Source organism: Podarcis tiliguerta (assembly GCF_965153285.1).
Source record: "Podarcis tiliguerta genome assembly, chromosome: 6".
In the NCBI taxonomy this organism is placed as follows: Eukaryota; Metazoa; Chordata; class Lepidosauria; order Squamata; family Lacertidae; genus Podarcis; species Podarcis tiliguerta.
This window is the reverse complement of record NC_139539.1, coordinates 64,650,187-64,663,543: the sequence shown is the minus strand read 5'-3', so window position 1 is coordinate 64,663,543 and position 13,357 is coordinate 64,650,187. Positions and strand designations below refer to the sequence as shown.

General features: G+C 40.5%; 1 protein-coding gene across 5 annotated transcripts in view; it reads right to left on the bottom strand.

Annotated features, from left to right (window-relative positions):
• The window catches only part of MIGA1 (mitoguardin 1), a 37,533-nt gene continuing 24,176 nt past the window's right edge, over positions 1 to 13,357 (bottom strand). For all 5 annotated transcript variants that reach the window (XM_083448427.1, XM_083448430.1, XM_083448431.1 and 2 more), the window contains exons 9-16: positions 11,311 to 11,429; positions 11,082 to 11,154; positions 10,068 to 10,154; positions 9,418 to 9,516; positions 9,019 to 9,153; positions 4,010 to 4,063; positions 2,355 to 2,471; positions 1 to 2,180 (exon numbers count right to left, since the gene is read on the bottom strand). In XM_083448427.1, coding sequence (XP_083304553.1) covers positions 1,962 to 2,180; positions 2,355 to 2,471; positions 4,010 to 4,063; positions 9,019 to 9,153; positions 9,418 to 9,516; positions 10,068 to 10,154; positions 11,082 to 11,154; positions 11,311 to 11,429 — 903 coding nt within the window. In that variant the 3' untranslated portion in view covers positions 1 to 1,961. The remainder of the gene's footprint in view (positions 2,181 to 2,354; positions 2,472 to 4,009; positions 4,064 to 9,018; positions 9,154 to 9,417; positions 9,517 to 10,067; positions 10,155 to 11,081; positions 11,155 to 11,310; positions 11,430 to 13,357) is intronic.

The following is a 13,357-nucleotide window of genomic DNA, read 5'->3' as shown; positions in this document are numbered from 1 at the left end:
TTACGGCAATACGCTTTATTCGGCGACTCCAAAATGTCACAAATAGTATGCAGACTTTCAAGTTGAACAAATAGTGTAGTTCTCTAGACATAGGCATACTATGATCACAGTATCTAAAACTGAATCCAGGCAAGGCAGAAGTACCGTGGGCTGGTGGGACTGGTATTCAACCTGTTTTTGAACATGCCCATGGTTTGGTAGGAGGTGCTATTATAGCTCTACAGCCTGGTCACAGTTATCCATACAGTGGTAATACAGTGGTACCTCGGTTTAAGAACAGTCCGGTTTAAGAACGATTTGGTTTACACACTCTGCAAAACCGGAAATAGTGTCCCAGTTTGAGAACTTTACCTCGGTCTAAGAACGGAATCCGAATGGTGGAAGGGAGGCCTCATTAGGGAAAGCGCGCTTCGGTTTAAGAACGGTTTCGGTTTAAGAACGGACTTGCGGAACAGATTAAGTTTGTAAACCGAGGTACCACTGTATCAGTATAGATTACCGTGGGATGATAGCTTTTGAAGACTGATGGATGTACAGTTAATGCAAATCATGCAGCAGTTATGTAAGGGGACTGGCTGCTTGGAGTGAAAGCTCAATAGTTCTTTGAAAGAGTTAAATTGGCTTCCGGTCCATGTTTTAAGAAAGTGCTGGTTTTGACCTAGAAAGCCCCAAACAGTTTAGGGCGAAATAGAATTCAGATCAGCATCAAAGGTCCTGCTCCAGGTTCTGCCACCCTGTGAGGTGCAGCGATGATAACCAAGAGTCTTTTCTGCTGCCTTTAAAATCCAACCCCGCCCCCGCCCCGCAAGAGCTTCACCTGGTGCAATCTTCCTTCTCATTCCAGAAGCAGGTGGAATCCTTTCATATGCCCAGGCCTTCACAATATTTTACTGTAGTATCATTTTATTCTGATATCCCATTTTATGGTTGCATTATGCAAGCTTAGATGTGAAGTTTTGCTTTTTCTAAGAGTCACTTCGTAAACTGAACCCCAGAATTTTCAAAAGAGACGAAGAGAAAATTTAAAATGACGAAAGTAACATGTATTTAAATCTGTTGGATGATTATCACTTTTGACATAACATTCCCCCTCCCTCAAAAATATACTTTAAATGATACATTCAAACAAGACAAGATTCTAGCTTATTCACAACTAGTAAAAAGTTTTAAAAGCTCTCTAAAGGTGCAAGGGGATTCAACCAATTATTAAATTATTTAAGAGCATTGTTTAAGGCCTCCCTAGACTGTGATTTCCAATGTAAAATATCAGTGAAGGGTAATTTACATAAAAATATGAGCTTTGTACTCTATTATTTTTTGTTTTTAAAAAAAGCTTATAGAACGGCATTGCTGCCCAAAGGCTGAATGCACCGATTTATTTCGCTACATAATGAGCTATAGCTTATACACACAAAATACATTTTCAAGGCAAAGTTAAATCATTTGTCACTCTAAGTGTCATTATATTGCACTTCATTTAAGTAAAAATAACAGTAAATGTATAACTTGGCAAGTGTGTGGCCAGGGTCATGTAGAGCTTTTGAGACTTTGTACTGGGTAATTCCAACAGTGCAAACCTTCGAGACAAACTTGTACACTATATACCACGTTTCTTTGCATCACTTTCAGTCACAAACAATATCAGAGGAAATTCACAGTATTTCCACAAATACATTTCACTTAGCCGTTTTAAAAAAATATGTATGTTGGAATATATTACATATAAATCCAGTGACGGTTAAGCTACCTGCTCCAAACATACGCAGTATCTTTTTTCCACAAGCAATTCTTTCCATATATTTTTTAACTTCCCTGAGTCCATATTTAACAACATTGTAGATTTCAGGTACTTGCTAAAAAGAAGAAAAAGAAACCAAAACCAAAGCCGAAGCGATGGCAGCTTTCCTTGAGGGAGAAAACGGCAAAAAACTGTGCTCACATTAAGAATGAAAAGGAGGAAACTATTGTGCTTTAGCTTCCAAAATGCCACTGGCTGCTGTGTCCCCGCATCCACTAACAAGGCCACTGGAATGCCTTAGCGAGTCGGCTCCAAGGTTAGCCAAGAGAAGATCGGTGTGTCGAATCAGCAACTGCATAAGGTCTTCTGCTAGGTTATCTATAGTGGAGTACCGCACCTTTTCAAAGTCAAAAACGTCTTTCAGGAAATCGAGAACCTGGTCCTGGTAAAAACAAACACAACGCAAATTCACTTATTTGTGATCATCGTCAGGCTCCGAGATTTATTACAGAAGTATTTCTTTCTCGTTTTGCCTGGTTATTATTTTTTTTAAAAAAATCGGTCATAGTATCAAATTAGTGGCAACGAGCTCTCCTGGTGTAATGAAGCAGCATACCTTGAAGAAGTTGCATAATTCATACAGAGAATTCCTGGGGCCAAGGAAGCCCCATGCCAGAACAGGGCTGATATGTTCACAAATAGCATAGAAGTGTGCAAAGAAGCCATCAGGAACCTAGAGATGTAATCAGTGCAGAAAAGGTAAATCACTTCCTGCTTCTGCGTATGAATAGCTGTTATGTCAAATGAAGACACTAAAGGAGGGGGGGGGGCTTCACTTTTATTGCTCAGCAAGTGATTCACCAGGGCCAAGTTTCCCAGGGGCAGAGAATCTAGTGCCCTTCAGATGTTGCTGGAACTATAACTCTCAACCATCCCTGGCTAGCAGTTGGGAATCCAATGAAATCTGGAGGAACCACAGCCTCCCCCCAACTCACCGCTTGTCCACACTATTTTTTAATTTGTTTCTAAATAAACCAATTTATATTGTGAACTAAAGTCATACCAGCTTTCACTTTTGATTTCTTCATAGGTGTACAAATATTCCTAATATCTAGGCACCCTTGCCACATTATACATATATAAACTTCTGGACATAACAGAATGTAGGACCTTTTCCAGCTACCGTAACATGGACAATCCATAACCATGTGATCCACTGTCATTTTTATGCATTACAGTTTTTTTTGGGAAGAGTGAATAGTTGTTCTTTTTCTGGTTAATAGGGAATTAAAGTCATATTTAATTGGATATTCACCATTAGATGTCAAAATGGCAAACATCCTCCTATTTCTGGAGCCCCCAGTATGGCACCTATGGGCACCACTGCACCCACCAAGGCCCTCTGCCCATCTTGCGGATTTTACAGTGTCGATAAATATGAGGCGGCTCCTTCTAAAAGATCCCTTCAGATTTCACTGGATGCAACATTAACTAGTGGAATCATAAATTTGTCTCCTGGGAGGGCTGGGTCATGCCCATAGTAGCTGTATCTCAACCACTGACCTATTGCCATGGCACCCCAATTTTGATTTGCTGAACATTAAAAGCTGGCCCTCACATATGATTCCCACTTCTCTCTTCACATTCCTAATAATTTACCCAATTATATATGTTACTTGCAAACGAGGGTATAGAAATTTATAACTATGCTGGTTTAGCAAGTGGCCTTGCAAAACTTATAGCACAGCATTACATGCCATAATTTAGATACCCATACCTACAAATATATTTTAAAAAGTGAAACCTGTTCGGATGCCTGATTATTGTCTTCCAAAGAAACTACTCTATTCTGAACTTAAAAATGGAAAGCGTAATGCTGGTGGTCAAAAAAAGAGGTTTAAAGACTCTCTCAAGGTGAATCTAAAAAAATGTAGTATAAACACCGACAACTGGGAAACCCTGGCCTGCGAGCGCTCCAATTGGAGAACAGCCTTTACCAAAGGTGTCATGGACTTTGAAGACACTCAAACTCAGGATGAAAGGGAGAAACGTGCTAAGAGGAAAGCATGCTTGGCAAACCCTCACCATGATCAACTCCCACCCAGAAACCTATGTCCCCACTGTGGAAGGATGTGTGGATCCAGAACTGGCCTCCACAGTCACTGTTAATACTGTGTTCATGGAAGACAATCTTACTTGGCTACAAGTGATCGCCAAAGAAGAATACCACCCATATCTACAAAAGTATTTAAAAAAGGAAAACCTGCTTACCTTCATTTGTTGCTTTTTTTGTTTTAGAACTGACCAGCAGCTTGAAGCCACAGCCTAAGTCAGGAGAAGACGAGAAGTAAGGGTTGTACCCAACACTCTGTGCCCAAGCAGAGCAAACTTCCACTTGCACAATGAGACTTCACTCTCCTCTCCTCCCCACCTGCATTCTCTCAGAATCTGCTCTGGTGGGATTGGGGAAACCTCTGGAACATATTATTGGGGTGCATGGATTGCCATGGGGCAGGGGGAAGAGAAGATGATGCAGGACTTTTGTGCAAGCTGACATTCATTCAGTGTTCAATTCCACCCTACTTTACTTACCAATTTAGAAATATCTTTTACATAAAACCAGCTGGTAATTTTCCTAATTTTGAAGTTGTATTATTTTTAAGTTTAAGGTTTTTAAATTACTATTGGGTTGTTGATTGTCAAGTAGACAGGCTTAACTTACGTTAAAATAAATTAGGCTGGTTTATAGTAAAAAAAGAGGTCAATGGTGCACCTGCATTATTATTAGCAGGGAAAGTGTGATAATCAAGGAAAGGAAGGGCCACAACCAAGGGGAAAAAGAGAGAGTAAAATACGTATGTCCATGTCAGTCACAGAAAGACTTATGCCTTTTTAATGAGGTGCACGATTTCACACACAATAAAAAACAACTATACACACAAATAATGAAATTGGGAACCTTAGCAGAAACATGGGACAAGTGTGGGCTGCACCTCCTCACACAATTGTTAATATGACTTTGCTTGAAAAGCAAATTCTTGGTGCATGCAAAACAGCTTCCAGTCACAGGAAGCTTCTGGATCAGGGTGCTATTCTGTTGGACAGTCAAGTGAAATCAATAGGATCAGGAGAAGTCCAAATGCAATCAGGACATTATCATTACGCCATATTTCTTTTCTCCAACCATAGCATGAATGAATATGGCTATATTTTCATGTGTGTGTGTGTCTGTGTATGACTTCTTTTAAATTGTCTCTCAGCAAAGAGAGCTGTACTATAGTTTCTGCAGCATCTTGATCTGGCTACTTGTAAAAGGCAGGAAGCTGGGTTCAAAGGGCAGCTCAGCTGACACAGTACAACTGTTCTTATGCTAGTTTCCAAACTCCATGGAATGTTTCAGTATACTAAAAAAGAAGCAACACTTCGGTGCTTTATACAGCGCTAGACCAAATCAATCTCTCTCTCTCTCTTTCAGCTTAGGAACTTTGTTTTCTAAAGTTAGATTACTTACTATTTTGTACATAAGTTTGCTAATAAGGCTTTTCTTCTTGGTCTGCTAAGCTCAGAAATGTGCATACTTTTAGTCAGTTTTAACTGCTCCAATAGCAGGCACCCAGCTATGTAACAGTTCTTCTTGCCAACTTGGCAAAGCGACCTTTTTGCCAGTGCCTTCTGAAATCTATAGCTTTTGTATTATGTTATATGACTGTAAATAAATCCTTTCTGCTTTTCATATTTTAATACTATTAGAGCTTAAATGCAAGCCAAAATCCCCAGTGTATTTAAATGCCAAAAGATGTTTTAAAGCCAGAAGTATTTGTGACCATAAAAACAAAGAACAAACCACATACTTTTGTTTTGACCACACTGTTAAAAAACCCCCAATACACTCACTTAAGAAAAAAAACATACTTCAAATAGTTTTTGACACAGCTAAGCAGTTTTGTCCTAATAAGGATTGGAATAATACAATATACAGATGGCAAAAGCTTTTGTCTCCCATAGGGCATAACAGAATTTGAATGGAATGCAATGCTACTTCGGTACTGGGAGGCAAAACGCTGACAAAATTCCATTGAGAAAAAGTCTGTCTCTGTGTGTCTATCTAATCATATATCCAACAGAAGGAGGGAAAAACAAAACAAGACATCAAGACAAGAATAAAACTGATGCCCTTTTAAAATGTGTTGGGGAGGGGGGTTTATTGGGTTGTTATTGTTTTTATTATCTAGGGTTTTTTTATAGGACAGGGGTATAGGACAGTATACAAATTTTAATAATAGATTACAGATAGATAGATGATAGATAAGATAGATGGATAAATAGATGATAGATAGATAGCTTTATTCCTTCCATTTCCAATGAGTCCAATGAGAGATAGTCACCCTCAAGTCCTATTGAAGTTAATGGGTTTTGCAACTTTAACTCTGTGCTTAAAGTTGTCATTGATTGAAGATCATCATGTATAACTTTCTCAACAGGGATTCCCACGTGTAAACATCATTTTCAGCATTTTATCCACCACAGATCTGCCTATTCCTCTTTCAAAGCCATCCAGGTTGACGGCTATCATCACCTTTCATGGGAGCAGATTCCACAGACTTGTCTATCTTAGGTTGCAGAAGTATCTGGTCTCATCGGGTTCATCATAGACCTAGAGCATCAACCACTCAAGATGAGAAGTTCCAATCTGTAATCCTAGTGAACTGACAGAATTGATCTCCAGCTACCATCTTGAAGGATCAAGTAAGTTTTTACACCAAGGCAATAGTTGAAGGATGTTAGCAGAATATTAAATATTATTCGCCATAGCAACTTGGGGGGGGAGCCAGCAGCACTTCTCTCAGATATTGGGACATACCTATGCATACAATAGCAGCCAGAACCCATTAATCCATGTTGAAACAGGTCCACTGCTGGCACATGACACCAGTAAAAATGCATCACATAAATAATAGATTTTCTGCTGAGTGCAGGAAGAAATATGCCAAGTGAGCGAGAACCATTTTCTTCTGTGGTAGGTGTGTCCAGAAGTACAAGGTTTTTGGCTGGAGGTATCATATGAGATTCCGGGATGCAAGTTTGCGCCCAGGGGGATTCCCCCCCCCCCACAATGACTTGATGCTACCAATGTTTGCTCCTCACATGGCCAATCCCTAGAAATTGTGTGCAGTTTGCACTATTAATGGTTGTTTTCCTAGGCTGTAGCAACTGGTGCTTTGTTGTTTAGTCGTTTAGTCGTGTCCGACTCTTCGTGACCCCATGGACCAGAGCATGCCAGGCACTTTTGTCCTCCACTGCCTCCCGCAGTTTGGTCAAACTCATGCTGGTAACTTCGAGAACACTGTCTAACCATCTCGTCCTCTGCCGTCCCCTTCTCCTTGTGTCCTCAATCTTTCCTAACATCGGGGTCTTTTCCAGGGAGTCTTCGCTTCTCATGAGGTAGCCAAAGTATTGGAGCCTCAGCTTCAGGATCTGTCCTTCCAGTGAGCACTCAGGGCTGATTTCCTTAAGAATGGATAGGTTTGATCTTCTTGCAGTCCATGGGACTCTCAAAACTGGTGCTTTGTGACCACCCAATTCATCACAGCAGGTGAGCCTGAGTTCTAACAGTGCAGCACAATTTTGTAGAAATTTTATATAATTATTTTATAGAAATTTTGTGCCATGCCAAAAATATGGTACCAAATATTTGAGAATCGCTATACCATCCTAAGAAGAAGAAGAGTTTGGATTTGATATCCTGCTTTATCACTACCCTAAGGAGTCTCAAAGCAGCTAACAGTCTCCTTTCCCTTCCTCCCCCACAACAAAAACTCTGTGAGGTGAGTGGGGCTGAGAGACTTCAGAGAAGTGTGACTAGCCCAAGGTCAACCAGCAGCTGAATGTGGAGGAGCGGGGAAGCAAACCCAGTTCACCAGATTACGAGTCTACTGCTCTTAACCACTACACCATACTGGCTCTCCTACACCATGCTGATACTTATATAGATGTCCTGGGTTGTTGTTGTTTTATAAAATGTGAAAGTCAGCAATACCCAGCAATGGCACTCAACAAGGAGTGGCATGATGACTTGAAGGAAGTGGTGTCTGAGAGCTTAAAAAGCAGCATTTCTAACAAAGTTTCTGCACTCTCAGTAATGTGGAATTATTCCAAAGAAGGCTGGACTTAATGGATCTTAGTGTGATCCCACAAGGTAGTTCTTTAGGTTCTTAAGAAGGCTGCATATTCAAGATCACTTCACACAAGTTAATTACCGGTATGTCTTAACTATAAACAAATCCTTAGAATGCACTGTTGTGTTTCAAATTTTACACATACTAGTCAACTACAGGGGTCCTCATTCCAAGAAAAGACCATGTAAGATAGCCTATTCCATAGGTGGTCCAATTGCAATCACCCTGGGTGAAACAAATGCAAGGGTGACCTAATTAGACTTCGGGTTCCAACATATGTGATCAGTGCAATGCAATTTCTTAAAATGACATGCTTCATCTGTGTAGTTTAAGGTGCCATTCTTCATTCATTAAATCAGTTCAGTCTGTGAAATGAGGTAGCAGTTATTCTTCAAACTTCACTGCTTTGCACTTCTTGATGAGTGTCTGTGTCAGCTGAATCCAAGCAAAACCAGTGTCTATGAATGCATGTATGCTTGCACAAGTCTTGTTGTTAGTCACCAATCATGGAGTGTAACCATTTCTTTTGAGAAAGTAACTTTCAACAACTACTGAACAGATCTCTCTGTGACATGAAGGCCCAGGTGGGCAAACTGGATAGAGCAGGCACCCCCAAACTTGGCCCTCCAGCTGTCTTGGGACTACAACTCCCATCATCCCTGACCACTGGTCCTGTTAGCTAGGGATGATAGGAGGTGTAGTCCCAAAACAGCTGGAGGGCCAAGTTTGGGGATGCCTGGGATAGAATTTGCTATATGTATTTTTAATGGCTTAGATATGTGGATAAAAAATATTAATATATTTTCACTCTTGCAGACATTTCCTTTTATTATACAAAGTACTAAGACTATGACTTGATCCAAAATATGCAAGTTTCATGGTTAAATTTTATGCAGATTAGCAGTCTGCAGAAAGCCAATTAAGGTTCTTGCAGGTATGAATCAAAACTGCTTAATGAGTAAAAGGAATCTGAAACAGATTATCCAACCATAATGTAATTTCCTCTAAATTTAAATATCGCTCAGAGGAATGCAATCATTAAGTTACCTGTCCAATATTCTGCAACCACTATATGAAAGCATGGAACCAAACAAAGCCACTTACAGTTTCTTTGAAAGAGGAATTCAGCCAATTGTTATTGACCACATTTTGTATAGACATAGGTGGATTCTCTAAATCTTCAAAGGAATCCATTAATACGAAGTCCAGAACAACATCATAGAAATTTAGATGTTTCACCTGCGGAGCACCAGAATATTTATAAAGTTACTGAGCTCATTTATACAACTTCCAGGTCTATAATAATAGCCTAAATGACACTGGGGGGGAAAACAACAGATTTTAGTGAAATTGTTTAATAAACTGTCTAAGCAGACAAAGTAATAAAACTGACACCCTGAAATAGAGACAAAATAAAGAACAATAAGGGAATTGCAACTGTCTAACCAGGGAGAGATAACATTTACAAACTATTGAACTATTTTTTTTACAACATATACTTACTCCCCAAGCAGCAAGCTCCATTTCAGTATTAGCCCAATGATCAGACTGCTCTAAGAAAGAGATCATTTCATCAAATACTTCCTCAAATTTCTTTGGGTTCTGTGGGGGGGAAAACCAACAAGCAGGAGACAAATTATGCATGTTTCTTTGGTTCTTAATTAGAGATAATAATTGCTTCCATTTAGCGCCTGAGTAATCTAGAAAGACTGGCTTCAGTCCAATGCTCTGAAGAACACATGGAACTCCTTTGTGATTCATTTCAACTGGAGCAGCTCTGTCAGCACAACTGGAATGTTTATACAGCGCTGTCACTGAAACTGAGATCAATGCAGATGCTGGACTGCATCTTAGCATATATATTGACTTGAATGTGTTTGTAAGGACATTCTTGTTTGGGCAATCAAAATCCATGGCTGCAAACAATTACAGAACCTTTCAGAATCAGGTCTGCCAAATATGAATACTTGCTGCTTACTTCACAGTGAGAGGAGGCAACTACGGGGAAATAATCATGTCTACTCAGAAGTAAGTCCTATCAAATTCAATGGGGTTTATTCTCAGGCAAGTGGCATTAGGATTATAGCCTGTGACCATAAAGCTTTCTTGAAAATTAAATCCACCATACAAATTAATTAAACAAAAGTGTTTACCTTTCTAGCTCTCATGATTAGCGCGCACAAGATTTTTCTTCCACTTTCAGCAAGAAATATTCTATTTGCGGCGTTGGAAAAGATTACCTGTAATGGATCACTAGGTATTACCCATCTGAGATCACTTACATTCTTACCTGTCTTAATAAATAATAAAAGTTTGTACCCCGCCAATCTGACTGGGTTACCCCAGCCACTCTGGGCGGCTTACAACATTTCTTTTAATTCTACCAACCAGGGCTTTTTTTCAGCTGGAACAAACCGAAGGACATTGTCCTCTTTCTATGCTCCTCCCAATGGAAACATGCTGATGGGGACAGATATACCTGCTTTAACTCATTTACATACTATCTTCTCTTGTATATTATTTACTACAAAGCTCGATGACTAAGCTCTTTAGCGATGAAATGAGCACTGAACCACTGGTATATCACAAGTGGACTCTTCATTTACTGTGTTTGCTATTGTTTAAGACAAAACCTATTTGAGAAAGAAACTACTTTTGCCATTTTTATGGACGTTTAATGTTTGTTTACCGGTAGTTGCCTTGGTGATATTATCTTGTGTCGATTGCACAACTCAGTTGCCATTATAAGAGAACAAGGGAGATGCTCATGGTGAGTTCCGGCACCTCTTTTCTAGAAAAATAGCACTGCTGCCAACCAGTTCTCCCTGAAAATAGTCCATTTTCCAAGCAAACTTACTTTGAAAGGTTTCGAGGATACAGACAGAGACAGATAGAGAAGATGCTAATGGCAGAAAGAATTAGCTATCAATTGTGAAATACACTGGTAGGAAACAAGGCCTCTGTTGCTGGCGTCCTCCCGATTTATATACATAGAACTTAAATAGTATGTGACTAAGAAGGTATATTGAATACAACCCAATATAGCAAATCACAATTACCCCTGATGATTGGGCGGTTTGGCTGATCTGTTAGAAAACCTACTGCCACAGGAGTTTTGTGCCTATGTGGTATGGAGGTCAGCCTTAAGGAGCTGATTGAACATTTACCTGAAAAGCTTGGCGGATACAATGGAGCTTAGCAAGAAAGTCGCTGTCCCCCAGACACTCCAACGTATCAGTCCTATTTACAGAGACAACAACAAAAAGGCACTTGAAACTTAATGGTTGACTTGCTCTTTAATTCAAGCCAATATAAAAAAGATAGCATTCAAAGCACTGCTTAGCTTTTAGAAAATGTGCAAGTAATATTAGGGAAAGCAGACAAAACATTTAGTACCGTAAGACTCGTGAATAAATCTTGCCCTCTTCTGCCAGGTGCATAGCTTCTTCGTATAATGGGCAATGGCATAGCGAATCCAGATTATAAGAGTTTCGGCTCTCTTTGTGTTCTGCAAGCTAGAAGAGGGAGACCTTCTCAAGATCAGTTGGCTAACATCCTGAAACACTTGCGCAAATATCAAGAACTAAATGCCCGTTGTGGTATTTCTATGCAAGATCCATCTCTTTTGACATTAGTTAAAAGATAAATATCCAGGACTGCAGCTTGCAAAGAAAAGCCGCAGTGACACACTGGGACAAGGGCCTGCTGCTGAATCATCTCCCCGAGGAGCAGAAATGGATAGCTGGCATCCATGCAAGGCAAGCCAGAGCTGAGGACTACATCACATAGCTTGTCACTTGAACCCTAGCCCAACTAACAGTTTGCCTTCCATAAGGCAAGAACTTTTAATGCATCTTCCATTTAAAACGGACATTCTTAATGTACAAAGCATGGGAAAGAGACTTTGTAATCATATAGTATTAAAACACTCTTTAGTAGCTGTTGCGTCGGAGTAGCACTTTGCAACAACAGCTGAATGCTTGTGAGTGCCCAACTGCTTTTGTGGCACATTCCAGAAAAGCCAAGACATGCAAGGAAGGGGAGAGATAATTTACAAGCCACCTTCTAATTATATTTTACCAAGGGAGGGATTGCAAAGAGAGTAATAGGATTCTAAAGCATTTTAAGGGAGGGCAGTTGAAAACTGAAAAGAAAACTCATACAGCAGCATGTTTCATGATGGCAGGGACTATGCAACCCCCTCCCCACCACCCACAGGTCCATAGTGCAGCTCAGTCATGTGCTGTTGCAGAAACAACCATAAGAGAATTAAGTTTAAGATGCAGCAAGCAAAGCCAAAACCAGTGTCGTCAAGGGAAGTTGTCAGTCAACAGGAAAAGGGCCCTTCAAAACCACTTCAGCGATTTCTACAGGAACTTTGCATTACTGGTACATGTAGTCTTCTCAAACTTACATTTCATACAGCCTACAGACACCAATATTAGTTTTTGTTACCAACAACAGAAATCAGTTCCGTTAAACTCAAAATCTTCTATTTGGTTCCTGCTACTGGATGTAATCACCAGCAGCAGCACTGCCACAATTTATTTCTAGAACGTTTTAACAGGCATTATGAGCTTCACATTAAATGAAAGTTCATGGTGTTGCAGGAGCCGTGTATCTTCAAGTGGCAGGCTGCAAGCAATGCTTTCATTTACAGAAAGCACTTTTAGCCACTCCCAGAGCGGCTTATGTAAGCCAACGATGAAAAGATGAGGGAAGAAGAAAACAAGCAAACTTGGGCACCGATTTGTACATTTGCCCAAGAGAGGAAAATACCTTGCACAGAGAATAACCCTCTGCTGCCACAGGGAAGTGCAGCAAAGCCCTCTACTGCTTCGGGGAAGCGTGGCCCACCCTTTGCCGCTGTGGGGAGGTATAGCAGGACCCTCTGCCGCAGCGGGGAGGCCCAGCAAGGCCCTCCGCTGCTGCAGATATATATAGAGATGTCATGATTTTTAGCTGGTGACATATCGCGATGCTGAAAGCCAGATATCGCCCAGCCCTACTCACCACCATTTGTCCTACTGCACATGGCCATATGAGAATGCTGGTGCCTGGCTAACAGAAATCTAGCTAGAGGTTTTCTCACACGGATGGAATGTGCTTGTGGGAGAATGGCACCTTGACTGAACCGGCACACACATTCCACAAGGCCACTAGCCTTCTTGTGGTAGTGTATTCAGAAGTGCAAATTAAAGCCCAGTGTTTCAAAAGGAAGGCTGCAGCGATCCAAAACCTGTTTACTCTGCAGCAGAATATATCCACTGATACATGGAATGTGGCCTTATTTCAGTAACACAAACTTTGGCTGAAATCCTAAGCATGTTCCCCTGGAATTCTCCCTGAAATAAACTGAAGTTACTTCCCAGTAATGAGGTTAAGGATTGTGATCTAAACGTCAAAGCATTTGCGACTCCAAGATAACACTCCTTTATCTATG